The sequence below is a fragment of the Mchenga conophoros genome, linkage group LG14 (genome assembly GCF_057382185.1).
Source record: "Mchenga conophoros isolate Kocher_MC1m ecotype Shallow Benthic linkage group LG14, M_conophoros_male_GT1.1, whole genome shotgun sequence".
In the NCBI taxonomy this organism is placed as follows: domain Eukaryota; kingdom Metazoa; phylum Chordata; class Actinopteri; order Cichliformes; family Cichlidae; genus Mchenga; species Mchenga conophoros.
In genome coordinates this window covers 2,707,785-2,734,376 of record NC_140539.1, presented here as the reverse complement: position 1 = coordinate 2,734,376, position 26,592 = coordinate 2,707,785, and the positions used below count along the sequence as shown (strand labels likewise).

Sequence of the window (26,592 nt, the reverse complement as noted above, 5' to 3'; positions counted from 1 at the left end):
TGTAAGAAATAGCGCTAATATGTACAAACGGCTCAATTATACAGATGGATGGATATTTAATTATTTAATTCGGGTTTGGTTTGGTTTTTATTGGGCTACTGATCGCTTTGTGTTGACAGCAACCTGGTCTTGCTCTTGAAATGAGCTACTAATTCCTTTGTTCATTCCTTTTAATTATTTTGGTTTATGGGCTTTTTGTATGACAAAGTTTAAATTGGTAGATGTCAGGCTGTTCATTCAGAATAACCTGAATTATAAAACTGCTCCAGGGAAATGACAGGTAGAGGGCGGCCTGAATCATTTTAAATGTGTCTGTATTAAACAGAAATAATAGAATTTCCAGAGTTTAGTTTGATTTGGATTACTTGAAAGTTGAATGAAGATTTCTTTTTTGTATTTCTTTCTTTTACCAATGTTAGGTTTTGAATAGCGTGTGTGCAAATATGGCCCAAATTACAGATCCTGCTTCATTGTTTGGGGCATTTAAGGGAGTTAGAGTCCAGTCAGACACATGGGAGCATCCTAATGTTCTGACGACAGGGTTTCTTTAGTCTTGTCTGCTTTGCTCAAACACACCTACCCTCACCGCTCTGCACATGATTGTTTATGTAATGAAGAAAAAAAGAAAAACGAGGTTTTGATTGAAGTTTGTTGTCCTTGCTCTGTATGCATTTCGACTTTACGATGGAGTGACGATCCTAACATGAACTACTGATAAAGGTGCTCTGACATAATTCACACCTGCCTGTCACTTTTTCTTCTCCTGTGTTTTTTGTGCCGTGTCATGCACGTTGTGTGGGCACAACCATTTAAAGTTCACAATCGTTTAAAATCAGTTTGCTTGTGTAATAGGAATGCATTTTCCTCACATTATATCATAAATCATGCCGCTCTAACTGTTCAAGAGCACATGTCCCCTGCTGTCCTCTGCAGTCTTAGTTGCGAGGTGACAGCAAATGGTTATCTCAGTCCAAACGTGGGCTTTCCTCTGTCGTGTCCCACTGCTTTCTTCTGTAGCTTCAGTTGCTTCATAAAAATGTAACCACGTGTTGTGGCTGGATTGTGCATATCTGCTATGCATACGCTGTACATTTGTGGAAAACACTACAATGGCAAACAAAAACGTGCATGATTCAGTTAAGGCTCGCTGCTCTGCCAGTTTCTTGAGCATACAATAACAACACCTACCTTGTCTCCTCAGTGCATTAGTAAGGCCAGTGTTAGTCATCGCGCACCCCCCACTCCATCTGCTGCTTATTAAACACACGGCTTGCATGTCTTCACTACAGCACGTGTCATCTCCCTCCTTCTTCTCCTTTGTCACCATGGCAGCAGTTACTGCGGTGACAGCAGTCCAGATGTAAGGTTGCTGCTGGTGTCTTCAAATATAGCCGTGGCTACTGCACAGTCTGGTAGTTCAAAGAAAGCCCGACCCAATCAGTCAGTCAAGGAACACGCACTGTTCAGTGCTCAGAGGTTTATCTGGTGTTTTATCATAAGTGTATAATGACTAGGGCTGAGTATCGTCACTGATTTCTAGAATCGATTCGATTCCGATTCACAAGATCCCGATTCGATTCGATTCAATTTGATTCGATTCAATTCGATTTAAATCTGGGAAATTTTGCCTCAGACAGTCAGAAATATTATAATTCTGATCAGTACATTTACATATTTTTGTATCTATAAAAAGGAAGCTGACACTTTCCAGACTTTATCAAAGGTGTGAGCATCACAGCAGAGGCCTTTGTGTCAAAGTCGCTGAAGATAAAACAGAAAAACATGAAGGTGATTTTCCTGTTCTGGGATTTTATAAAAATATTCTGCAGTAGATCAAAAATGAACGAAAATCATTAACCAGCATATGAACATCACCTCTGACGTTACAGCAGTTTTATTAGAGACACGGCGTTTTGTATTTTGTATACTTTTAAAAAGTTTACATTTGTTCAGAAGCCTGTTGAACAGCAGAAATGAGGTTTTCTTTTCAGAAGTAAGTAAAAGAAAAAAAAAAAAACATCGGCCGACAGCGCTGTAAACAACGGTAGACTTGTGCGTAACAAGCAAGTGAATAATGCAGAAAACAGATTTTTAGACGGGAAACTGTTGTTGAAGTACAGAGAGAGAGCGAGAGAGCTGTGCATCCTGGTGGAAGCAAAACAGTAAAAGTCAGAGAATCCATGATGATGTTTATGTGAAGCGTAGTTTGGATCTTCTTTTGCTGCTGGTTCAGTCAATATTGTTTGGAGAGAGATCAAACTAACAGCTTCAGAATCAGCGCAAAAACGGCGTAAACACAAAGCGCGGACCCACCGACAGATCAGAGTCAGCGAGCTGTCGGCTTTCAGCCCCGACCGTGTCCGTGCTGTCGGTGAGAAAGTCACATCTCACTGATTCTGATCCGTCGGCGCTGTGTGTTTACGTCTTTGTGCAGAATCCGTGTTCCTGCTCTCATTTACTATTTAGCTGTTTGGCGGTTGTTGAAATTTTGTGAGGTTTCACCTGAGATTGTGGCGTTTCGGGCAAAATAAATTTATATTAAAAAATCGATTCAGGATTTTAATGAATCGATATCACGATTTTAATCGATAAATCGATAATCAAAACCCAGCCCTAATAATGACGGTGCTGACGATCATTCGTGGCCAAGTATCCAGAGATTTTATGTACTGGATAAATTGCATGTTGGCTTGATGTTTTGTTTTTTGTTTGTTTTCACTCAGTGTTATCTCAGTAGGATGAACAGTTATTAACTGGTATTTTGTTCCTCAGGCACACATATGCTGATAAATCCTGATAGTTAATGTATAAGTACAAGGAGTTATTGTTGCTCACAGTGTGCTGTAGCAAGAAGGTCTCATGGTGAACTACCAAATGCTTCAGGATGAACACAAATACCATTACACCTTCCACATGTAATATAACAACAAGGTTTGAGCCGATCACTGTTTGGGAGGTGGGAGTGGGAGTGGGAGGAGAGACAGACGAGTTAAGAAGCGTGCTTTAGTTGGCTGCGTCGAGGACTTCCCCACAGTCTCTGGGGACTCCACAGTCAGTTTCATGTATGAAACTATATGCGTGTAGTGATATTTAAAGAGTAACAGTAACAAAATATTTACAGCTTTAAAAAGAATAAAGAACTAATCTGCTCTTGTAGAGGTTTCCTCTGCAACCTGACGACTCAACTTGGCTCTGAGCTTCGTGGACACGAATTCTCCGTTTCATAGTTTGAGTTAAGCTCCAAAAACACTCCGACCTGTGTGTCTTCATCAGCTCTACTCTTTGTCCAACTTAAACACATTTTGTCCAGTTTGTCGTTGTTCGTGGACTCGTCACATCGTCAGAATTATGACTTGACCAATGTTCCTGAGAAACACTAAAGACACGCTGTCTCTCACAGGTGAAATGTGCTTTCTGTGACGGTTGACCTTTTGCATGTAGATCGGCGGACTTCCCCTTTAATTTTGTTTTCCCACAAATGTGCGTTTACTGAAATTGATCACGTTTCTCTTCATAAAGCCACTGAGATTTTTTTTTGTGCGTGTGTGTATTCAATAAATACTATTTGCAGGTTTTTGGCAGTCGGGATGGCAGTGAATACAAACCTGACTTACAGTTTATACATGGATCAGTGAATGCATCAGTATTTTTAGTTTCTGTCACTTTTTAATATAAATAAATAAATGCAGGTTTAAATGAAGAAGATGGTTAAGTGTTTAAGGTATGTGCTAACTAAAAATAAAGACAAAAAGATAGTTTATTAAATTTTAATGAAATTTGCAGATTGTTTCGGTGAAGTTTAATAAACTCCTTGCTTTCTAAAATATAACAGGACATCGGAGTATATTCTGGAGCATCTCACACTTCTGATAATCAGCTGTCTGCTTGACGTTTATTCAGCTGTGTAAAAACTATAACTTTAATCTCAGCCAAACCGATTTACTCAGGAACAAATAAAACAAAAAAAGCCAAACAATAACATTTTTAAGTTATCTAAGTGACTCATATATCATGTTTAACCTGAGTAGCGAAAGACGGCGGTGGGTTTGAAAACGATTTGCCGGGAGTCCGGTGTTCTCACGGCTCTAGTGAGCCTAGCCCCCGGCTCGCTATCGAGCTAGTGGGTAACAGACGTCTCCGAAAACGTCGGAGCGCTTTTGAAAATATGCGGTGTCCTGATAAACTGAGCAGATATTTGAGGTTCACACAGCTACATTCTCGCCTGAAAATATGTTAAACGTTTATTTTGTGACCCAGAAAGAATAATAAGAGTAATAGTAAAACTAACTAGCTGCCGCCATTGTTGGAAACTAAGCTGGGCCGCGCTATGAATTCTGGGACACAGCTTCTTCTTCGTCGGGGTTTAACGGCAGCTGGCATCCTCGTACATGCAGTGCTGCCATCTTCTGTTTCAGTCCGTTATTACACTCTTAAATCCTACTATTATTCCTGCGTCTTTTGTGATCTTACAAAGCTTCAAACGACGCGTCGACTATTATCTGTGGGTTTCCCAGGTTTGCTGACCAGTGGTCTGATCAGTGGTCCAGTGGACCATTGATCAGTGGTCCATTGTGGTATCAATCAGACCACTGGTCTTTGATAATTATGATTGACATGGCAGCACTGAATGCACATGTGCTGTATCAAGCATGCACCGGGACGCAGGAAAGACGGGTGGACTTCCTGGTGGAGCTTGCAGGAGAGTTGGCTCACTCTCATGTAGCTGGGAAGAAGGCAAGAAAAGAACAGTTGCTTCGGACACAACCCTCCACACCTAGTCCTGGAAAAAGAGCCACGTGTCAGGTCAAACACAAATGCAAGAACAATCATGCCACTGTGCGATGTGTTCACTGCTACAGATACACATGTGGTAAATGCAGACTACAGATACCACGGCAGTGCCAGGATTGTGAGTGATTGCTGAAAATGTTGAAGTGTACTCACTCACTTTTTATTATTATTTGTAAATATGTGTACAAATGGTTGGTTTTTTGTAGGGCTGAACGATATATCGCATTTGCGATAATATCGCGACATGATCAAGTGCAATTTTCTAACCGCAAAGGCTGCGATTATACTCTGGACATGTCCAAATTCATGGGCTGCATCCTCCTGAGGCCGCATTTGTAGACCGATTACGTCACAGCGACGCGCCGAAGGCTGTCCAAATTACTACCATATCCCAGAATTCATAGCGCGGCCCAGCCAAACTCCAGTTTCCAACAATGGCGGCCGCTACTAAGTTTTAAAATTACTCATACTAATCTTTCTGGGTCACAAAATAAACTTTTAACATATTTTCAGGCGAGAAAGTAGCTGTGTAAACATCAAATATCTGCTCGGTTTATCAAGATATCCCATATTTGCAAAAGTGCTTCGACGTTTTCAGAGGCGTCTGCTACCCACCAGCTCGACAGCTAGCCGGGACCTCGAGGGTTACTGATGCGGCCGAGAACGGCACAACTCCCGGCACATCATTTTCAGATCACCGCGGAGTTTCGCTGCTCGGGTTAAACGTGATATATAAGTCACTTAGACAACCTAAAAATGTTATTGTTGGGCTTTTTTTCAGTGTTTTGTTTGTTCGTGAGTAAATCGGTTTGGCTGAGATTAAAGTTATTAGATTAGATAAAATAAAACTTTATTAATCCCCCGGGTGGGTTCCTCCTTGGTTTTCACACAGCTGACTAAACGTCAAACAGAAAACTTATTAAACAGAAGTATGAGACAGTCGAGAATTTACGCCAGTGTCTGGTTATATTTTAGATAGCAAGAAGCAGACGGCCGAGTTTATTAAACTCCACCGAGACAGCGGTGACGCTAATCAGAACTAGACCGTCCAATTTCACGCCTTTAAACTTTAAAGGCGTGTTTGTGTGTGTGTTTATACAATTGCTATTATGTTTGCACTTTATGTGTAATGTTACTGACTGCAGAGATCAGTAAGATGTGTGTATTTTTTATTTATTAGTTTTATTTATTTAATATTATTTTTTAATTGAATGACTGTCTAGTAGTTCACAGATGTCGAAAAACTGAGTGTGGTAAAGCCACTGATTTTTTTTATGTATATTTCTGCAATCTGCACATTGTACTGACTTTCATTTTAATGTTTACACCAGGGTTCCTTGTCAGCACTTTATGCTCAGATGTTTGTAAGCTAAAAATAAACTATTGTGTATGTTCAAATATACTGTTGTGATTGAAGAAGTAAAATAAAAATGTCAGTCATCAATTCATCCATCACCTCATGTCATCATAACAGAGGTCTGTCTTCCAGGAAAGAACAGTTTAAAATTAATGTAATATAGTATTGGCCATACTATATGATGTATTGCTTGTCTTTGTTTAATAATACAGAAGACAAAGACCTTAAAAAATAATCGCATATCGCATCGCAATATTGGGGCAAAAAATCGCAATTAGATTATTTTCCATAATCGTTCAGCCCTAGTTTTTTGTACTGTTTTTATCAATAAATCTCAGCAACAAAGGACATACACCCATGTGTGTTGATTTCTCCCTAAGATGGCAAACTGAAACACTCCAAGTTGGTGACTTTTGGAGATTTATTTTCCTGGATGATTGAGAATGCATCAAGACGAACACAAAAGGAAGTTCACCGCTTTTAGCAGCCCCCCCCCGACAAACAAAGAGGCAGTTGGCAGTTAGAAATCAGCAATCATTCACACACCCCCACTGCCCTCCAGAATTCTCAGGTAACAACCTAATTTACATATGAATGACTAGCCAATGTAGCTTCCACTTGGCTGAAGCTAAAGCTTAGCTAAAAGCCTACCAGGTAGAAAGCCAAATGGCTGCTCTCGGGGACTCTAAGCAGCAGTGTGTGATGAAGGGGCGGCAGATGACGGTGAAAGTGTTGGATTTAGGAATTTGCATCGTATGACACAGTGTGACTTCCGTGTTTTTAAAAGCCACAAATAAAGCTTCTGTACTCTGTGTGACCTGCTGGCATGGACATGCTTCATCAGCTTCTGACTGCAGAGTCATGTTATGCAGGCCATCAGCGTGTCCTTTAGCTTAATGACAGCAGCGCCTCCGTAACACGAGCTGATATAGTTTTAAAGATGAGGAGCACATTTCTCTATTTTTGTTTTGGGTGATTTTCTCTCACAGTTCCACAGAAACTAGTCCAGGGCTGCTTCTGAGAAACTGAACTGAAAATGAATTGTAAGTCCAGCACAGGAAGTACTTTCCTCCTGTCAGCTTTCCTTTTACTGACATCGTACTGTAGGTCTTGCAGTATTCCAGAGTCACCAACATTACTGCATCCAAGCTGTTATGTTAAATGTTACATTTGTTATATTTTTGAACGACAAACTTCAAATGGTTTTGTTTTTTTTCTCAGTTGTCGGTGAAACCTGATGACGTTGGTCAAAACTCTTCTTTGCTCACACATTGGCAGCTTTTGTCACTGTGGTGTTTGGATGGGCTGACGTCTCGATCGTGTTACAGGAGGTGGAGCAGCTCGTGTTTAACGTTACGATTATGTGTGTGTTTTAGGTGATCTACACCTCGTTTGGAGGCTCTGCCAAAGGGCTGCACTTTAACAATCTGATCGTGGGTTTGGTGCTTCTGACCAGAGGACGTGATGAGGAGAAGGCAAAGTGTAAGTATCTGTTTAGGCCATGAGATGTTGATTTCATTTCCCTCTCTCTTGTCTCGCTTTAAAAAAAACAAAACAAAAAACAGAATAAAAGTCGTTTTAAAATTTGTTTTTTATGAGATATAATGTAAGCTTTAAGCTAATGCAGTTTAGTTATAGTCAAGGAGTGATCAGGGGTTGCCATGGCTACTGCCACAGTTGGATAAACATACTTACTGTCATTAAAGTAATTTATTACATCATTACCTACTATGAAAAGTCATTTGTTAAAGTATTTCTAAATTGCTAAAACGAACCCCCTTTGCATGTAGACGGGGTGTCATGGTTAAACATCCGGAGGCTGTATTTCCTGTCATATATTTACCTTTAAGTGCTTTCACTCTACCTCTTTTCATAGCGAGTTGCACTCGGTAATATCTCCACCACCAAATAATCAGCATCAGGCTGGTTCGAGCTAGCTTTAGCTGAACTAAATGCTGTTTCTGAGGCTGAGCTCTGGCACAGGTATTAACAGGCCTCGTGTTTTGAAGGTACTGTTTAAAAATGTGAAGAACTAATTAGCAGCTGACCCTTGTGAACACTTCTCAGTATCTCAGCCGTGTAAAGGCCCGACAGACTCCTGGATTTGTTCCACGATTACTTGGTGAAATTTCCCTCTGGGCTTTGACTCGGACATTTATCCTAAGCCTCGTCCAGTGCTGTCTTGGATGTTTGCTTTCATACTGAAAGATGAACAATTATGTAGATTTCTGTTGAGGTCATCAAACTGTTCTTTGTTGTATTTTAGAAGCTAATAAAACAAATAATGAGACGACTCGTTCCACAGATATTTTTTCCCCACTATCTATTTTATATCTGTAAACTTTAAGAAACTAGCAATCACTCATTTTAACCTGCGGTTTAGTCCTTTATAATATCTGTCTCCATTCTTTGTTCCATGCTAAGTGTTACTTGGAACAAAATCCATCCCGGATACGGATGTTGGCATCCGTCGAGTTATGTATAGGCAACATATGTTGAACGTGACAAAACAAACGAATGATGAAATTAACATAAACGAAACAGATTTGGGGCTTTATAATAAAAGTTTTTCTTAAAAATCTTTTAAATGTTAATAGTTACTGTATGTGTGATGACATTCGTCGACGCACTCGTTAAGGAGGAGATGGGGTACATGCATATATACATACACTGTGATCAAAGAGAAAAGATGCAGTGTTCATAGTTGTCACATCACTACTGGGACACGTCCACCTGGAAGACAAAACAGTACTGCGGTCCTCCAGCTGTCCTCTAAACGTCTTCAGATTTAACTTGGCACAGCACCAGCTTCCAGAAGGGCGTGGCATATGGCACCAACCTGTGAACACACCTACACCTACCCCGCCTTACAGGCCAAATCAATCTCCACGGCAACCAGGCTGTCAGTGGCGGCTCAGTGAAACTGTAGGAATGGTTTAGCCGACACCGGACAAATACTCTGACACGTGACAAATGAATGCTCCTCATACTTCCTGGCCCGACACTGTAAATGTCCAAGTCAACCAAATGTTAGATTTACACGTGGTACTTGAAGCTAGCTGTAGCAGTTATCTTTGCTTTAACGGTGAAGTTTCTTGTTCTTCGCCTCCCACACGGTGGTGTTATTTACCCATCCAGCAGGTCACAAGTCCCCAAAAATCACGGTTTCTCTTCATATCTTTGTCTCCCCTCCATGAAGAGATGAACGTAGTCTTGGCTCGAGATAAAAACAAAACTTTAGTCTTGCAGTACTACTGACCGTCCACTGCTGACCGTCATGATGGAGCGATGTTTTGCCCGACAGGGTGGCGAGTCGCTCACTGAAAACTATGAAAAAGCGAGTCAGCGAAGTCGGAACTGCAGCGAAACACTTGAATTTAATCTGGGAACAAAACATTGAAATGTCGAACTTGTCAGTGGACGGATGACAGCTGGTGAGTGGTTCTGTTTTACTGCAAAACATCATTTTTAGAAGGTATTTCTACATATACAGCTTCAGAAAAGCTCGCTCACCTTAACTGTCCAAGCACACATGGGCCGGAAACTCTCAGAACTGTGTGAGACATCTGGTTGATTTCTTTGTAGGATAGGCTACAAGCTGAAGGAGCGACTGTTTTGAGACCACAGTGATTGAAATGTTTCGTTTCTTTTTGTTTTTCATGCTTTTGGTTCGTCTCCTCTTCCTCAGGCTCATTCTGGTAGTCGTATCTCACATGTCGCAGGCATTCAAATCCATCAGGACATTATTGACATTGAGACTTTTATCAGCTCATTGCTGCTGTGTGCTGGACGCCTGCGTTCCTGTGATAAAGCTGAGCTTTTTTCTTCGTGTGTTTGTGTGCACAGACCTCTTCAGCCTGTTTGCCAGTGATCTGGGGGGATATGCTGCCAGGGAAGATATAGAAGCAGTTCTGCAGGTCCTGGATGGAGAAGTCCCGGCATCCCTGAAGGAGTCCTTCGGCGAGGTGAGCAAACGCTGCAAAAGACTGCACAGCATTAATCTGTTAACTCATGCAAGTGAGCTGCAGACTAATGACTCCTCAGCTTCTATCGCAGAGCGCTTGATCGTTGCAGAGGTTTCAGTCACATGCTTATAAAAGAGCCATTGTTACTAGGAGCGCACAGGGAGCCTCCTCGCTGTGATAATACAAAGTTTGGCTTATCAGCGAGTCATTGTGCTGGTTATTAAAATACCACCTGAAAGCATGCAAACATCTCTAGAGACACAACACAATAAAGTCTAATACTCAGGTGTTGCATTTTCCCCTGATGATGTTTATGTCCATTATTATCCTTCTGCAATTACATGTTCACTTCTGAAATCACCACTAACCAAATCCATGTCCAAGACTGATTGTTTCATTTGTTTAGATGCTTATTTGTGGGTTAAACAGAGTCGGGATATTGTTTGTGTGCAGGAGAAACAAAAAAGTCGTTTGGTACTGGGCCACAAGAGTTGAGGCTCCGGGGGGGGAATTCATGGTTTTCAGGGTTTTTATCGGCTTTCAGCGTTATTCTTTTATCGTTTTTATCATTAACTTGGTTTCCCTGCGTCTTTTCCTGTGTGTTATGAATAAATCTTCCTTTTTGTTTGGTGCCGGTGTCGTGCCAAACTTGGTACCCCCGACAGAATTTGTTTCCCCTGCGTCAGGAGCACAAGCTGGACTGTCCAAATCACGGACAAACGGTCTCCCACATTGCTGATTTTTAGTTCACAAACACTTCTTATTATGACGCATTACTCCTGAAACTTTGGAGGATTTAGCTCTTTATATAGTAAAGTTACAGGAGAATAAAAATAGTTATCAGCCAAAATGTTAATGGTTTGTTAAAATAATCCCATCTGAGCAATAAATATATAATTTTCTGTAGTAACCCTCAAACTGAATGGTAATGTAACGATACTAATTTTTCACTTTTTCACAAAATGAAAACATCAGTACTTCCTGCGTGCTCCCAGCACAGGGGAAACATTGTCGGGGATACCTCCTTTGGCACGACACCGGCACTGGTTTTATTTTGTTGTATTTATCCGCCACACCTTTAAGGCCGGTCCGTGAAAATATTGTTGGACATAAACCGGTCTGCGGCGACCGCTGCTGTAAAGAGTTTTAAAACATCAAAAGAAGGCAAACCTAAGGTTCAACTGAAAATAGTGCACGTGTATTTAAGAGCCTTCTTGGAGCACAATAAATATCACTCAATGATTTCACAATGAGTTTATTGGAGCTATCATTAGCAGTGCTAGCACCAGCATGTAGGCTAACGTCCACACACATGTACGTAATGTGGTTGCACAGTTTATGTGCAGCTGTTAACATTATTTATCGCTGAAGTATCAAAATAATCTAAGTCAAGTCCTTCTAGAGGGAGGTGTTGCAGCTCGGCTCGCTCTATTTTGACCAGCTTGTGTTTGTGGTGCCAATCATCTCGCTGACTGAAGCACACATACAGAGTTCAGGCCTTAGCAAAGCCATTGTGACATATAACATGTTTAAGTGTCACTTTGGTTTTAAAGGGGTGGCTGCATTACCTGCTGCCTCGGCCACTGGTAGTCCAGGTGTGCACGAGGCCGTTCCTACAGTAGCTCTAAGTTTGTGCACGAGGGAACATTTGCATTCATCGGGGATCGTTACGATTCATCAGGTTTCTTATATTAGAGCCTCGTCTGTCGTTCTCTGTTTGATGTTTGCAGCGTGAAACTGACATCTGTCAACTGAATAGAGCTTCCACCTTGATGTGAAGCAAAGTGCATTTCCCTTATCTATGTTTGCGCCCTCGTCCTTGGCTACTTTCTGCAGTCCTGCCCCGGCACTTGTCACTCATTTTGATGAGCTGACTTCTTTAAAATGTCAGTAAACTTCTGTTGGGGGAAAAAGACGTTCAAGAAGCAGAAGTCGGTGCTTCTCATCACGACCGAATGATTCGATTTGTCAGACTTTGTGTAATTTGTTAGTTTAAATTTAAAAGCCCTAAACCCCAAAACACTTTGACTGATGAATAACGATAGCTAATGAGTCCGTAGCGACGGGCCAAAGCCTTTCCTCATTAAATAGCCAAACGAGGATGGACTCGGCACACGGCTGGCGATCGGGTGTTTTGGCGACAGCAGATTCATTTTGCCTTTCTGTTTGTGCAGGGAGACAAGGTCAACTACGATCGCTTCAGGAACTGGCTCCTGCAGGACAAGGAAGCCTTCACTTTGTCCAGATGGCTGCTGTCGGGAGGAGTGTGTGTCACGCTGACGGATGACAGCGACACGCCCACGTTCTACCAGACCCTAGCGGGCGTCACACACCGTAAGGCCACCCCTAAAACAGCGTCCTGCAGCAGTGCGCCTGAATGTTATGTGTTTACTTCACACTTGAGACGCTCAGGTGTTCATTTGATACCTGGTTTGTTTTAGATGGACTTTGGATTGGAATCAGTCTGGATAATTATTCAGCATTTTTAGTCACTACAAGAAATTCTGACCTGCCTGGCCAAACTCTGCAATGCACAAGGCCTTACTAACCAATGTTGCTCCACAGAGAATAACTTAGAAAGCTTTTAATGTGAAACTGCTCCAAGAAAATTGATGGCTTGTAGCTTGTTAAAGCGGAGGGGAGGATTAATAAATAAAACAATTAAAAAAAATAAAACTTCAGCAGGTTAGAGCTGGTTTGAAGAGTAGTGTTTGTAAGGGGAAAAGGAGAGCATCAGACTCTTCTGAGTGGTGGGAATGCAGTTTGTGCTGATGGTGTTCCTGATGCTACCAGGAACCACAAGTTGGTATAAAGTTTGCATTAATACGAGCAGCAGCTGCTGCCAAGATGTGGAGGTTTCTTGCTAGAAGGTGATGACATATACCAGCAGAGATGGGCAGTAACGCGTTACAAGTAACGCGCTACTGTAATCTGATTACTTTTTTCAAGTAACGAGTAAAGTAAGGGATTACTATTGCAAAAACGGTAATTAGATTATCGTTACTTTCCCGTAGTAACGCTGCGTTACTGCGTTACTAAAACCGTGATTTTTTGCGAGAATGTCTCACGACAGTGACGTAAGCGAGTGCGACGTTAGTGGCAACAGCTGTGTGCAGATCAACACTGGATCATATATCGAGTGCAGAGAGAGTATGAGCGTGCAGCGTTTAAAGCGTGGAAGTACTGACCTTACTTTGAGTTTGATTCCATAAAAAGTGACAAAAACATTAGTGTCCGCTGTGCGTGGGAAGAAAACTTCTTTTTACAGCGAAAAAACCCCTAAACTTCCAACAAGCACCGAGTAGCTACGACGTAATGGGAAACTCACAGAGAAACTCACGGATTCTTCCACTGACCGCGGCACACCTGCACCAGGGTAAACCTCCGCCTACCCCACTCCTGCTTTACAGGTGAAAATAGAGCAACAGGACCGCTGAGTCTTTGACTTTATTTATTTTCTGCTGTGTTTTACTTGCATCTATTTGAAAGACTGAGTGTAAACACAAAAAATATTTTATTTTATGTGCTGGAATGTGCAGAAAATAGGTTTAAATGTTAAACTAATTTCTTCCAGTCAGAGAATGTTGCAGATAATTAAATGTTTGCTTGATGCATAAAGTTAAAAGATTAAAACTAATAAAACAAGTTTTAAAAAGAGACTTTTCCATTTGATTACATTTTGTATGATGGATTATGCAGAAAAAGTAGAATTGGGCTGAAAGATCTATCGCTTTATCACCTACTCAGGTTGTAAATCGTGTTTTTAAAAAGTAACTAAGTAATTAATTACTTTTGAAAATAAGTAATCAGTAAAGTAACGGGATTACTTTTTTGGGGAAGTAATCAGTAATTAGTTACTGATTACTTTTTTCAAGTAACTTGACCAACACTGTATACCAGTAAACACAGGCTGCTGGGAGGAGCCTGTTGCATGTGAAGGTGCAGCCCCGTCTGATTGGTCGCGCAGAACGTTTGATTATTTGTAAATATTTGTTCCTGAATTCGAAGCAGCGAAACGTGCTGGTGGTTATTCTCTTCGTCTTGTTGCTTTCTGTTCTGTTTGCACGAACTGAACCCCCGGCTTGGACCGAGCTGCAGAACCACTGAAAAATTAAAACTCAGGATCCTTCCACACCTGTTTCAATGAGACTGATGTCATTTTAATTACATTTTGTTTGTGTGTGTTGTTGTTGTTGTTGCCTGTGTTTAATTGTGTAATATTTGTAACTGTGAGATACTTGCTGCTGCCTGTTTCGGCCAGGTCTCCCTTAATAAAGAGGTTTTGAATCTCAGTGGGAGGTTAAATAAAAAAGCAGGGACTAAAAGTGAAATATTTCAGGGACGTGATAGATTCACTGTGTGATGTTCTGCCATATCGTAGTGAGTGAAACGGACATTTTCCCATTTCCATCTTCTTCTTCCTGCACCTCCGTCCTCGGTCTTGGAGAGCAAACGTCTCAGGAAACACCACAAACGTCTCCCGGCGTGCGTTCCAGCTCCGACAGCGTTACACTTAAAACGTGCTGTTTTTAAACCCACTGACCCCGATTCTTATTTCATGTCGTCTTCCAGCTTCGTGACTCCATCACTCCTTCATATGAATCGCGAGTTCTTGTCAAAGTGTGAACCAGAGAACATGAATGTTGATGCTGTCGAGTGTCTTCCCATGCTGACAGCCACCTCTGTCCCAGCCGGCTCTTATGTAACAAAAGTATTTGAATGGGTGGTTTTATTTCTGCCTGATGTTACTGATTGATTTGTGAAAGACTGTTCAGGGTCAGTAAGTGTAGTATAGTGCAGCGTGTGCAGTACAGGACGTTACACGAGTCCTTAAAGATATTGTCCTGATGAGAGAAACTTTGCTTTGCTTGTGTAAAATGAAGGAGCTGAAAAAGGCTTGATAATGAAACCTTTTCATACCCTACAGTTCACTTTAGAAACACGCTGTGGTTTGCAGATACAAAGCCTTATTACCAGCCCAGACGTTTGATCTACAGCACAGTGTGTCTAAAAACATGATTACGTCACTCAGAAACAGCAAGTTTTTACTCTACGACAGAGTTTAAGACAAAAAAGAAAAGAAAAAAATTGGTTACTGTTATTGTGTTGAGGACGTCCTCGCATACTAAGCTCGACATAAGCAGGTCATAGTGTGTCTATCCTTGCAAAAAGTCTTTTAAAAGAAGTAGTGTGTGATGTAGCAGTACACTTATTCTGTCAACACGTCTCCACAAATCAGATTTTTTAAAAACTTTATTCTAAAACGATTTCTTAGCCAACTTCATGCCACATGATTCCCTGACCTCATTATACCTTAGATCCACATTGTTCCACAAACACAGAGAGATGCATGTGGGTGTGTCACATTGGTTTGTGGCTTTTAGCTCAGTTTTCCACATTTGCGTCTCACAGTTACAGTGAGAGTAACGATGGAGCGATCGTACGAACAGCAGTGATTGCTGGCACGTCAAACAAAAGCACGTTCTGTTGTTTGCTGTAGGTCAGTGTTTTCACAAGACCAAGAAGTAAATTTAGCCCGTTAAGTTCAGATGGCTGCAAAGAAGCTGTGTTGTCCAGAGAAGCTGAGGTTGTCTTTAATCTGGCTGCTACCAGCTTATCCTCTTACCTTTGCGTCTCTTGATCTGTATTTGTGAGTGTGAGATGAAGAGAGAGCGTGACTGACACGGCCCTGGTTCATGACTCTTTCCAGAACGAGAACATAAAGCGTGACTCGCGGCGGAGCTTAGCACGGTGAATCTGCTGCTAACATGCTAGCTTGGATGCTATCTTGGAGTTATTTGAGTAGAAATCCTTGGAAATAACCTTCCAGGCAGCTGATGCAGGGAGTTTTGCTGTGCTACGTACTGGCGGTGGCAACACCTGTGTAAGGATGTTCCCTGGATAATGGTATGGTATCTCTGCTGCCACTCGGACAGAGTAGCACCTCTGGGTGGGTATCAGACCTGCAGGGCGCCATGACGTGTAACGGCCCGTCATCAGATCGGTTTTGTCATTCAAATGAAAAGTACCTGGATTTGTTTTTCGTTGGTAGATTTATGCGTACCAGCATCTGAGTAGCACATCTAGCATAGCAGCAGTGCAGGTCCTTGGGCTCTGTAGAAGTTAATGCACGTACTCAGAAGAGAAGACTGCTAAACTGAAGCTCATCATCATTATAAAGACGTTAAATCCAGCAAAGAATGGCTCTTGTGTGTCTTCGAGTCTACGCCAGTGTTTGTAGAAGTGAGCCTATGGTGGATGGGAGATGTGCAGGAGTGGATCCAAAGTGAGCCTCGTGAGTTTTATAGATTAGCAGTCAGACCGTCATTTGACTGAATCAGAGCCTTCAGTAATATTTCTGGCTTGTATCATTTCCTCCATGCAGTCTCCGTACAGTCCCTGGTGTAAATCATTCGTTTTGTATTCAGTGTTTCCTTTAACTTTAAATGTCTGAACCAGGAAGTGAGAAAGGTCGTCGAGCTGTGTCGACGTCCGTGTCTTTACTACAGAGAGTTATAAAAACCTTCTCTGAGTCAGAGAGAAGTCTGGGCTTCAGCTTCACCTGCCTCCCATCACTGCAACCTGTTTGTTACCCGTAGCTGCTAAAAACAAGCTTTCAGCCCACCTGACCGAGAATCCACAGTCCAGTTTCTACCAGGAAGTGCCGGCCATTTGATTCATACGTCTGCGTTTGACAACTATTATCATTTTGGCTACCTGCCACAGGCTAGCTGACTAGCTGCTGAATCCAGTTAGCTTAAGCTGCAGATTAGAAAGTTAAAGGAGGAGGCTGGTTGTTACCCCGGGCGGAGCTTCATGTGCTATATCGGTCTGATCCGTATCACTTTGTGACAACCAGAGGCAAATTCTCCCATTGCTCATTGCATAACCCTACCCTGGGTTTACTGATGATAATTGTGTGTGTGTGTGTGTGTGTGTGTGTGTGTGGTCACCAAATGTAATTGCTTAATTAGCAATAATTAGTTTATATGATCCTAAATTTGTACTTGTGGACTTGTATTAAATTTCCGATGACACGTTTGAATAAATTTTTGTATTTCTTTCTTTCGGATGGTTAAACGTCACCTGGGCTGCACCTGAAAGAACAACATCCTGACCTGTCTTTAAACATTAACAAAACGCTCTGTTATAATCAGTGAGAGTTGTGACACCACAAAGTCGTCGTTTTAGCCGGCTTTCATTGCTGACATGAAATAGGCTCAATATTATCAATTTATTGGTTCTTTCTCAGTCTCACTGAGCAACGTGCTTAAAGCCATAAACACACACAGAGCTTTAAATACTGAACTAGTGTTCAGCGTGTCTTCTCACACACTTTTTTGTCACTGTTTTGTTTGCAGCAGTTGCAATGCTTTCATTCTGTATTAGTTATTTAAACCGTTTAAAGAAATCAGAAAGGAAACAGAACGACCTTCATCCTTTTAGACTGTTCTCATGGAGAAGATGTGAACGTAGACGGGAACATAACCAAACGAGCTGCTAGGAGAAGCTGGCCGACTGTTTCTCAGTGGAGGATAATGACCGAGCTCTGCTGAGGCAGTGGAGACAGCCTGGTTCTCCCCAGGAGATCCTTTCTTCTGCTGATGTACGATAAAGTATCTGAGTGCGCTCGTGTCGTGTTGCTCCTCCATACTCCCACAGAAGTTCTTCCCTCACCTGTCAGCAGCATCACTTATGGATCGCATGCTCCCGTGTTTTCTTTCCTCTTTGCCCTCAAGCACCATATTTATGATTCAGTACACAGTGTTATTTTTCTCCGTTTGCATGGTTTGTACAGTAATAAAATTCAGTTAGAGCTGCATGACGTGAGAAAAATGTGCATCAGTAATGAAGATGCAAGAAGAAGGTTTGAAGTTTAGAAGTTTTAGCCGACACATCTTAAGTAAAAATATCCGATTAAGCTTAATAACCTGTAAAGAAAAAGATAACGATTAACGCAGATGCTTCATGTACGCTGGGCTGCATTAACAGCTGATCTGCCTGCATTAGACATGCTGATGCGCCTCACATGTAAAGAGACGTTCAGGTCTGCAGTGCATGTTTGCAAACGGCTTTCATCTGGACGATCTAAAATACAGTTTGCTTTTATCTTTCCATTCTCACATCAACGGTGCTGGATTGGTCATTTACAGAAATCAGGTCAAATTCAGATCTGCGGTGTTTCAACTGTTTCTTTGTTGTTCCATTTTAAATTACACATTCGTTTTGGCTCTGTGGCTCAGTGCCGCAGACAGTAACCGTGTAGCCGCGTGGCAGCTGTTCCATAGTTTTGTTACTGTAACCAGGATAATATTGTTTGAAATAAAAACCCAGACGGCTCCGTCAGCTTCCAACGTGACATTTTGAAGTGACCTTGAGCAAAAGGGGGTGGAGTGAAGTTATCAGCTGATACTAGCTAGCTTGTTTGGCATGCTGATTTAATCAACTGTGAGCAGCAGTGTACAGACTAACACACCTGTTTATGAGTTCCCAGCAACAGACTAACAGAACACGACGTTTGGCTCTCGTGTTCTTGGCTGTTCTGTACCACAGCACCTCATCTGTCCCGTGCTTCCATTTAGTGATGCAGAAACACCAACACCCCAGAAACGGTGGATGGAGCCCAGCCGGTTGTGTTAGCACACCGGACGTCCTGGAGCCAGTCTCAGGAAGAAATATAGTTTTTGTTTTATTTTGTTCTTCTGCATTTGTCCCGTTTTCACTTTATGTATATGTTGGCAGTCTCTGGATGAATGCGTTGACTTTAGAAAGTCCAAACAGGCTTTAAACCTGTCTCATAAAAACTTTCTGATTTGCTGTTCCTAATTCTTGGAAAGTGTGGAGAAACTGCTCAATCAAATGTCACTGTGCAACATTCGCCTGCAGTACGATCCTTCAGTGACAAATATCTGACTGCCCGTCTCTGTGCGTCTCCTGCAGTGGAGGAGTCTGACATTATAGACTTGGAGAAGCGCTACTGGTTGCTGAAAGCTCAGTCCAGGACCGGCCGCTTTGACTTGGAAACCTTCGTTCCTCTCGTCTCTCCTCCTATTCATGCGTCACTGAGTGAAGGTAAGACGATACTTGCTCACTTTCATATCTGCATAGCTTTGCAATAATGATGAAGAAACGAGACCAAAGTGGCGTTCTCGCTTTGAATACGCGACCTCAGCAGAGAACACGACCTGCTTTAAGCGTGCCTAATGTTATGTGTTGTTGATCTTGTTTTTTAGGCTTGTTTCACGCCTTCGATGAAAATCGGGACAATCACATCGACTTTAAAGAGATCTCTTGTGGGCTCTCCGCATGCTGCAGGGGGCCTGTTGCTGAGAGACAGAAATGTAAGGCTCACTGTGGATTCAGATCCACACAGACACCCCACACAAGTCCCACCGCTGCCCATAACAAGCCCGTTTCTCAGTTGAAGCTGATATCCAGGGTTTAAATGTCTTTTTTTTTTCCTTAAAGAAAGTCCCGATCGGTCGGTACAGTCATGGACCGCTCTCATCAGGACTTCCACTGGTGCTTGAAATTACATTTGCACTGGCAGCAGTGGCAGCGTGTCGGATTTCCTGCTCGTACACTGAACGGCACGATGCATCGGCGTGGTGCTTCATCAACATCATAAACGTCTTTTTGGTCTCTTTCACTTCCAGTTTGCTTTAAAGTGTTTGATGTGGACCGTGATGGGGTTCTGTCTCGAGATGAGCTTCATGAAATGGTGGTGGCCTTGCTGGAGGTGTGGAAGGACAATCGGACAGACTTACTCCCTGTAAGTAAACTCACACTGTCACACACACGCACACAACCCTCCAGAGCGATCAAGGGTGAACTTTCATATTTATGCCTACTGGAACCTGACTCATGCACAGAACTGTGCTCTGTTCTTTTAACTGTGGAAGGTAATTATAGCAGTCAGGGTTTTGTGAGTGAGAGAGGTTTTTCTTTTTCTGATAACAAAATATTTTCTGATCTGTTTAAGAGACGTATGCAAATATGCACATTCAGCATAAATAGAATGTAAATCTGTAAATTTGTTCTCTTTGTGAACTTTTCCACTATCAGCATCGATATTTCTCCCTCCTCGTGTGTTTTTTTTCACTAGTTTTGCATTTGGCTAGGGGCGTTACTGGTAGCATTAGGCGATACCTGGACCCTGCAGAGGTTGCACAGGTAGTTCAACTCCTCCAGGATGGCACATCAATATTTTGCCATTGCCAGAAGGATTGCTGTTTGCTTCAGCACAGTCTGAAGAACATGAAGGAGATTCCAGGAGACCAACAGTTATTCTAGGAGAGCTGGACACGACTCCAGAAGGTCCTTAACCGTCAGCAGGACCGGTATCTGCTCCTTTGTGCACAGAGGAACAGGATAAGCACCGCCAGAGCTACAAAATGACCTCCAGCACTGGTGTGAATGTCTCTGACCAAACAACCAGACTTCATGACGGTGGCCTGAGAGCCCATCATCCTCCACTGGTCCACCACTGTCCATCACTGGCACCTTCTGTTTTTCACAGATGAGAGCAGGTTCACCCTGAGCACATGTGACAGATGTAAAAGGGTCTGAATGAGTCATGGGGAACATTGTTGCATGTAACCTTGTTCAGTAGGGGGGCATATCCACAGAGGGACATACAGACCTCTACAGGCTAGTTAACGGCACCCTGGCTGCCATCAGGTACCAGCATGAACTCCACTGACCCACTGTCAGACCCTGCTCTGGTGTAGTGGGTTCTTACTGGTGCACGACAATGCCCGGCCTCACGTGGTGCAAACGCGCAGTCAGGTACCAAAGGATGAACGAAGTGGTGCCGTCCACTGCTCCCATGCTCACCCAACCTAAATCCAAGTCTGAGACATCAGAGCATCGAGTGTCAGCAGGTTGCGCGTCAGACTGTCCGGGAGCTCAGTGATGGCCTGCTGCAGATCTGGAGGAGGTTAAGACGAGGCGCTTACTGTGTTTTGCTGCATGCTGATCTATTGTGTTGCTGTTGCAGGAGCTGCAGAGTAGTGTGTCAGACATAGTAGAAGACATCCTAAAGATGCACGACACAACTAAGGTAAGACAGCTCCATGTTATCGTCGTTGGAACACAGTCCTGTGCAAAACCTCTAAATACATAAATGCTCATTAGTATTCATGATTCATTTTTAAGGCTTTTAAAGCGTCTGCAGCTTTAAAGAAATCATTGCTCTCATTCAGAAAAAGCAAACACTTTTCACGCGGCCGTGTGAGTGTTGGCTGCTCACTGACAATAACCTCGCAGTCCTCAGCCACCTTATCTTACCCACAGCTATTCGAAGGTGTCACAGCAGTGTTTATTTTCAGAGTTGCGTGCCTGATTATGTTCGCCTTGGTTCTATTTCACTCTCCACCAGCTGGGTCACCTGACCCTCGAGGACTACCAGATCTGGAGTGTAAAGAGCGCTTTGGCCAACGAGTTCCTGAACCTGCTTTTTCAGGTCAGCACCCAGATGCTACAGTCTTAAAACTCACACAGTGTTCACATTGAAGTTGAGTATTTATTCGTTATCCTCGTGTATTTTCATCTTTATCTCGGTTCAGGTGTGCCACATAGTCCTGGGGCTCAGGCCTGCTACTCCAGAGGAGGAGGGGCAAATCATCAGGTACGTACCTGTCCTCGCCACCTGTCCAGTCATTGTTTGGTTGAAAGGTCCGATTTGTGATTTTCTCCTTTGTGTGTGTGTGTAGGGGTTGGTTAGAGAGGGAGAGCAGACATGGGCTGCAGCAAGGCCAGAACTGGTTCCTCATCTCGATGCTGTGGTGGCAGCAGTGGAAAGACTACGTTAAATATGTAAGTAGTGCATTAACGGGAGTTTTTATTGAGCTCTTTTCCCCTCAGACGTCTGTTTCTGTTTTCTGAGCTGAGCAGGTTTCTGGCGTCGGGAGCAAAATGATTGAGCGCGCGTTAGAAATGAGTCTGATCTCTGTCTAACACCTGGAACCTGTTCTGATGGTCGTCAAACCACCTCTGATATGTACCAAGATGTCACAACTTGTCATTAAGGGTACGGGGAGGTTGTCAAACATTGTCATTATGGGGAAAGCTTTAAATATAGCTGCTAATAGCTGACAGCACTGTGGTTAACATATGTTAGGCAGCGTCCCGTGATGCTGTGCGGTGAACGGCACAGGATCGAATATTCAGCGGACACTCTTTGAGTCGCCTTTTCTGCACCTAAACGGGAACTGGTCACAATCTCGTTACTCCATGCATTTGTTTATCCGGGGCCTTTTAAAGTCGAGTGCCCTGTTTTCACCTTCACCTCTCATTCACTTTCATACATCACTACAAAGCTTAGCTACAGGCCATTACATGCGTGACAGCTGTCCTGTTATTATCTATATATGTCTCGGGTGTGTGCGATTTAGCAGTGGTATATGTATTTATATTTTCCCCCACTTAAAAACATCTGCGACAGTTTCTGTTTCCATTCATGCACTTCCAGTCAGTGTGTCAGACTCATCGTTGCATCTTGTGCTGTAACTTCACTGGGACAGAAGCAGTGACCATCAGCCAGTAAGATAAAACGTGATAGCGGCTCTCACGGTAAACAATCTTGCCAATTGTGTCGTCTTCCCCTCAGGAGCATAAGGGCATCGTGGTGGAACAGCCGTCCATCCTGAGCTCACTCAGAACTCCAATGGCCACGGCCACCGTCGAGCCTGCCCTCCCTGAAAGCCTGGGAGGACCGGCCACGTCCGGCCACGTCAGCCCCACCGAGGAGAGGTCACCCGATGCCGTGTCCAGTGCCTCAGAGGCTACAGAAACTGGTCAGTCCGCACATCACGGATTGTAGATCAAAATGAAAATCGTGGGTGTTATTTTTGTACTATGTATTTGCTCTGCTCCCTCTCTGTCTCAGCAGCACTGAGCCCACAGGTAGCCTCAGCCACAGAGAGCTGTTTCGCACGTCAGCACAACGTCTCAGACAACAACAATCAGTGTTTTTCTGGAGCCAACGGCCACCTCCCCTCCCAGCTGGCAGCACAAAGACCTGGAGCCATCGACAACCAGCCTCTGGTCACCACTGACCCCATGAAGGCAAGGACTAACTCAGTATGGCTGTAATAAGGTCGCAGCTTTTCAGGCATAGCGCGCGTCCCGTATCACGTTCACAGCTCAGCTGGAGCGTATGTTTGACACACGAGCTCAGAGAAGCCGCTCATTCCAGCAGCGTTGCACTCCCTCCTGATTTGCATTCTGGGTGGTGCTCATGCATCATGTTTTACAAAGCTGTGCGTCTAACAGACAGATGTGGTCCTGGCTTTTGACAATGAGGGCGTCTGCAATCTTTAGCACGTGTAAACAAACCCAAACCGTATGACCAGATTCTTTCTCGGTTTGTTTTGGAGTCGCTCCTCATCTGCTGGCAAAGGCTCCGCGGGGCCAGATGGCACCTCTCTTTCCTTTTGTCTTATCTTTCTGTAATCATCGCAGCATTTCTGCTCGTGTGTAGCATCAGGGTGCTGTCTCTTTTTATTATGCGTAATTCAGAGAGACAGACCAGCGTCTTTGTGCCCTTATTCGAATGCTGATGTGTGTCCCGTGTCCTGTGCAGGCGCCCACGTTAACTATGGAGGGCGGCAGGCTAAAACGCTCCCTGCAGCTGCTGCCTCGTAGAGACTTTGAGACGGTGCCAGAGCCTGTGTGGCGGGCGCTCTACCACTGGTACGGTGCCAACCTCAGCCTGCCGCGACCGGTGAGTGAACACAGCAAACCACTCACAAGCTAATGAACTTCACTTTCACTGTGATGCAGTACCTGGGAATAATCAGTCAGCTGCTGGGCTGGAGCAGGTCATCCATGAGCAAACAAATGAGTGTGTAGGCAAAACTGAAAAGTGCACTGGAAGTTCAAAAGTAGCTGCTTTCTATACAAATTCAATGAAAATAAATACAGCACATGTGTGTTTTTGTACTCCCTCGCTTTTATCCAAGCATGCACAGAGAACCACGACTGTGACAGTCATTAGCACTGGTGACGTTTCCACGGGTTACCACACTGCCGTCAAATTCAGCTTTATTTATAAAGCTCCAAATCACAACAACAGTTTCCTCAGGGGCTTTATATTGTACATAAGGTCATCTGTTGAACTTCAGCAACATGCAGATAGTAAGCACATGTTCTCTCAGTAAATATCCTACTTTACTAGTATTACGTGCATTTATTGTACTCCACTTTAGCTGCGTAGAAGTCACATGGTTTCAGATTTAAGTGCAGATTAAAGTTGAGAGTGCAGAAAAAAGGTTTATATTCAGATGTGCTGCATGTCTCTTGTGTTTTATGTTGATTATTAGTACAAGAATGTTTCATGGGCCTTTGAAATTCCTTCCCCTGCAGGTAATCTTGGAAAGTAAGACAGGCCAGCCGGAGCTGGAACTCTTCCCCCGCTACCTCCTCTTCCTTCGCCAGCAGCCGGCCACGCGCTCCCCCCAGTCCAACATCTGGGTCAATATGGGTATGACCAGCCTGCGAATGTTCCCACCGAATTTACCCCCCACAAGAGGTAACGTAAGCCTGCAGCAAGACCAGAGCAAGCCGTCGAACAGTGCTTCATTCAGCAACCCCGCATCCCCCGCCTCCTCTCCGTTAATCTTCTTTAAGTTGACTGATCCAACCCAGGCGATTCTCTGGAGTGAACCCACGGCGCACAAAGGAGAAATGCTGATCAGTCTAACACTGGAATAATCAAACCATTTTATTTTCATCTACACAGCTCGTCGTAGTGTTATTTAGCAGGTGGAGCAGTGAGCGGCGTAATCACAGTCGCCTCGGTCTCCCTGCTTTTCAGAACAATTTCCAAAATGAGGAAACTTCAGGAAAACCCCAAACAGGGAGCAGCAGCTGTTTCTAAACGTTATCCATCACCACATAAAGAAATGTGCTTCCTGTCAGCAGAAAACCTGTTGCTATGGTTACGTCCCCAATTCTAAAAAACCCAATGATTTTCTCACTGATCCGTGTTGTGGACAACGTCAGATGTTTAAACTAAGAAAACTATGAGCTCATTTTGAACACGTTTAAAACACGGAGACTGCAGCGAGTTCACAGCTACGCAGCTTCCTGTCTCAACAGCGCCTGTAAACAGACCTGAGGACAGCAGTGATGCTTTCGTTCTTGTCCGAGACGACTCCGCCTGCTCCTGTGGGGTCTTCAGTGTTTTTAGTCGGTCAAAGGTCTGGACTGCCGTTTTAGGGCCCCGACTAGTATGAAGCCACGCTGTGGTAATACATGCAGTGTGCATTGTTCCAGTGCACTTGCAGGTTCTAACTTCACTGTAACTTTCTGCACTGATGGTGTCTTTCCAGATGTGAAACCTGTGCTGGAAGGGCTCTGATGCACCCTAGACCGTCAGTGGCCCCTCTCTTCATTGGTCCACAAAGCAGTTTCTGTGCCTTGGTCCATTTTAAAACCATAAGGCCAGCAGCCTTACTGGGCCTGGATGTTCATTTCCTGATTCTTCTTTGTTTGATGGAACTTCAACCTTCATTTCTAATTACTGGGTGACATGAACACATGGCAGTGGCAGCTTGCAGCCCAATATTGATTTTTAGCTTTGTCAGTAGTTTCTTTCTCCAGATTCTTGGAGTCTTTTCCAGCAGGTGTGAGTGAGCTGTAGGTAGATGGCTGCTCAGCCATATGAGGTAAAACGCTCCCAGTTGACTCTATTTATAGACCCACCCACTCACACAGTAAGCGATGCCTGATTTTCAGCTCAGCGGTTCATTCTCTCTTGCATAGTGTATAAACGGACACCTGTAAACAAAAGATGTCCCACTGCGGCGAGATGACGAGGCGAAATGCGTAGGCGTGCGTAGTCACTCGAGCTGTAATCAGATTGGAGATGCTCAGCGCTCACCCCGAGCTTGCCGGCACTAATCAAGTCAACAGATCGAGTTTCTGGTTACAGGTTTCACAGAGCCCGCTGAGTTTTAGCTTCCATCGTGACTCACGCTATCTGGGCAGCCGCTGTCATTGCTGGGCATTCAGACCTTTGTTAGGCATGGAGTCGAGTATCTGATATACTGTAGATCTAATTTATACCTCATATTCCACAGAATGTAATCCTGACAGCTGTAGGCGGCAGTGAAGCATCACACCAAGTTTATAGGATGCTTAATTACAAAGCTGTGCACATGAAAAACCCTCCAATCAATCTCATTGTAACAGGACTAATGTTGCCTGGTTTGTGTTTGATTTAATCCACACACAGTCCTCTAAATTCACTAAGTTGATTGACCAATCAAACCTGCACTGATTGCCCTTTTCTTGCTGCTTTCTTACAACTAATCCTCAGTCAGCAACATGCTGCTGTTGGTACCGATCAGCTGTTTGGGTCTGCCAACCTGTGAACAGATGAACAGTGATTATGTGAGAGCCAATGGGAACAGACATTAGTGTGAATGAATAATTGCATCCGAGCGTGGCTGGGGTATGTCACTGTTGCTTTCT

General features: G+C 43.5%; 1 protein-coding gene across 6 annotated transcripts in view; it reads left to right on the top strand.

Moving 5' to 3' along the window:
• usp32 (ubiquitin specific peptidase 32) overlaps positions 1–26,592 on the top strand; it is a 67,900-nt gene that overhangs the window by 21,690 nt on the left and 19,618 nt on the right. For 2 of the 6 annotated variants that reach the window (XM_085244757.1, XM_085244751.1), the window contains exons 3-16: positions 7,525–7,630; positions 9,995–10,113; positions 12,288–12,447; positions 19,054–19,185; positions 19,347–19,454; positions 19,770–19,885; positions 21,113–21,175; positions 21,494–21,577; positions 21,681–21,742; positions 21,828–21,930; positions 22,724–22,910; positions 23,003–23,181; positions 23,699–23,839; positions 24,481–24,646. In XM_085244757.1, coding sequence (XP_085100883.1) covers positions 7,525–7,630; positions 9,995–10,113; positions 12,288–12,447; positions 19,054–19,185; positions 19,347–19,454; positions 19,770–19,885; positions 21,113–21,175; positions 21,494–21,577; positions 21,681–21,742; positions 21,828–21,930; positions 22,724–22,910; positions 23,003–23,181; positions 23,699–23,839; positions 24,481–24,646 — 1,726 coding nt within the window. Of the gene's footprint in view, positions 1–7,524; positions 7,631–9,994; positions 10,114–12,287; positions 12,448–14,312; positions 16,064–19,053; positions 19,186–19,346; positions 19,455–19,769; positions 19,886–21,112; positions 21,176–21,493; positions 21,578–21,680; positions 21,743–21,827; positions 21,931–22,723; positions 22,911–23,002; positions 23,182–23,698; positions 23,840–24,480; positions 24,647–26,592 lie in introns of those variants that run through there. The other 4 variants (XM_085244755.1, XM_085244753.1, XM_085244754.1 and 1 more) reach the window with 4 other exon arrangements.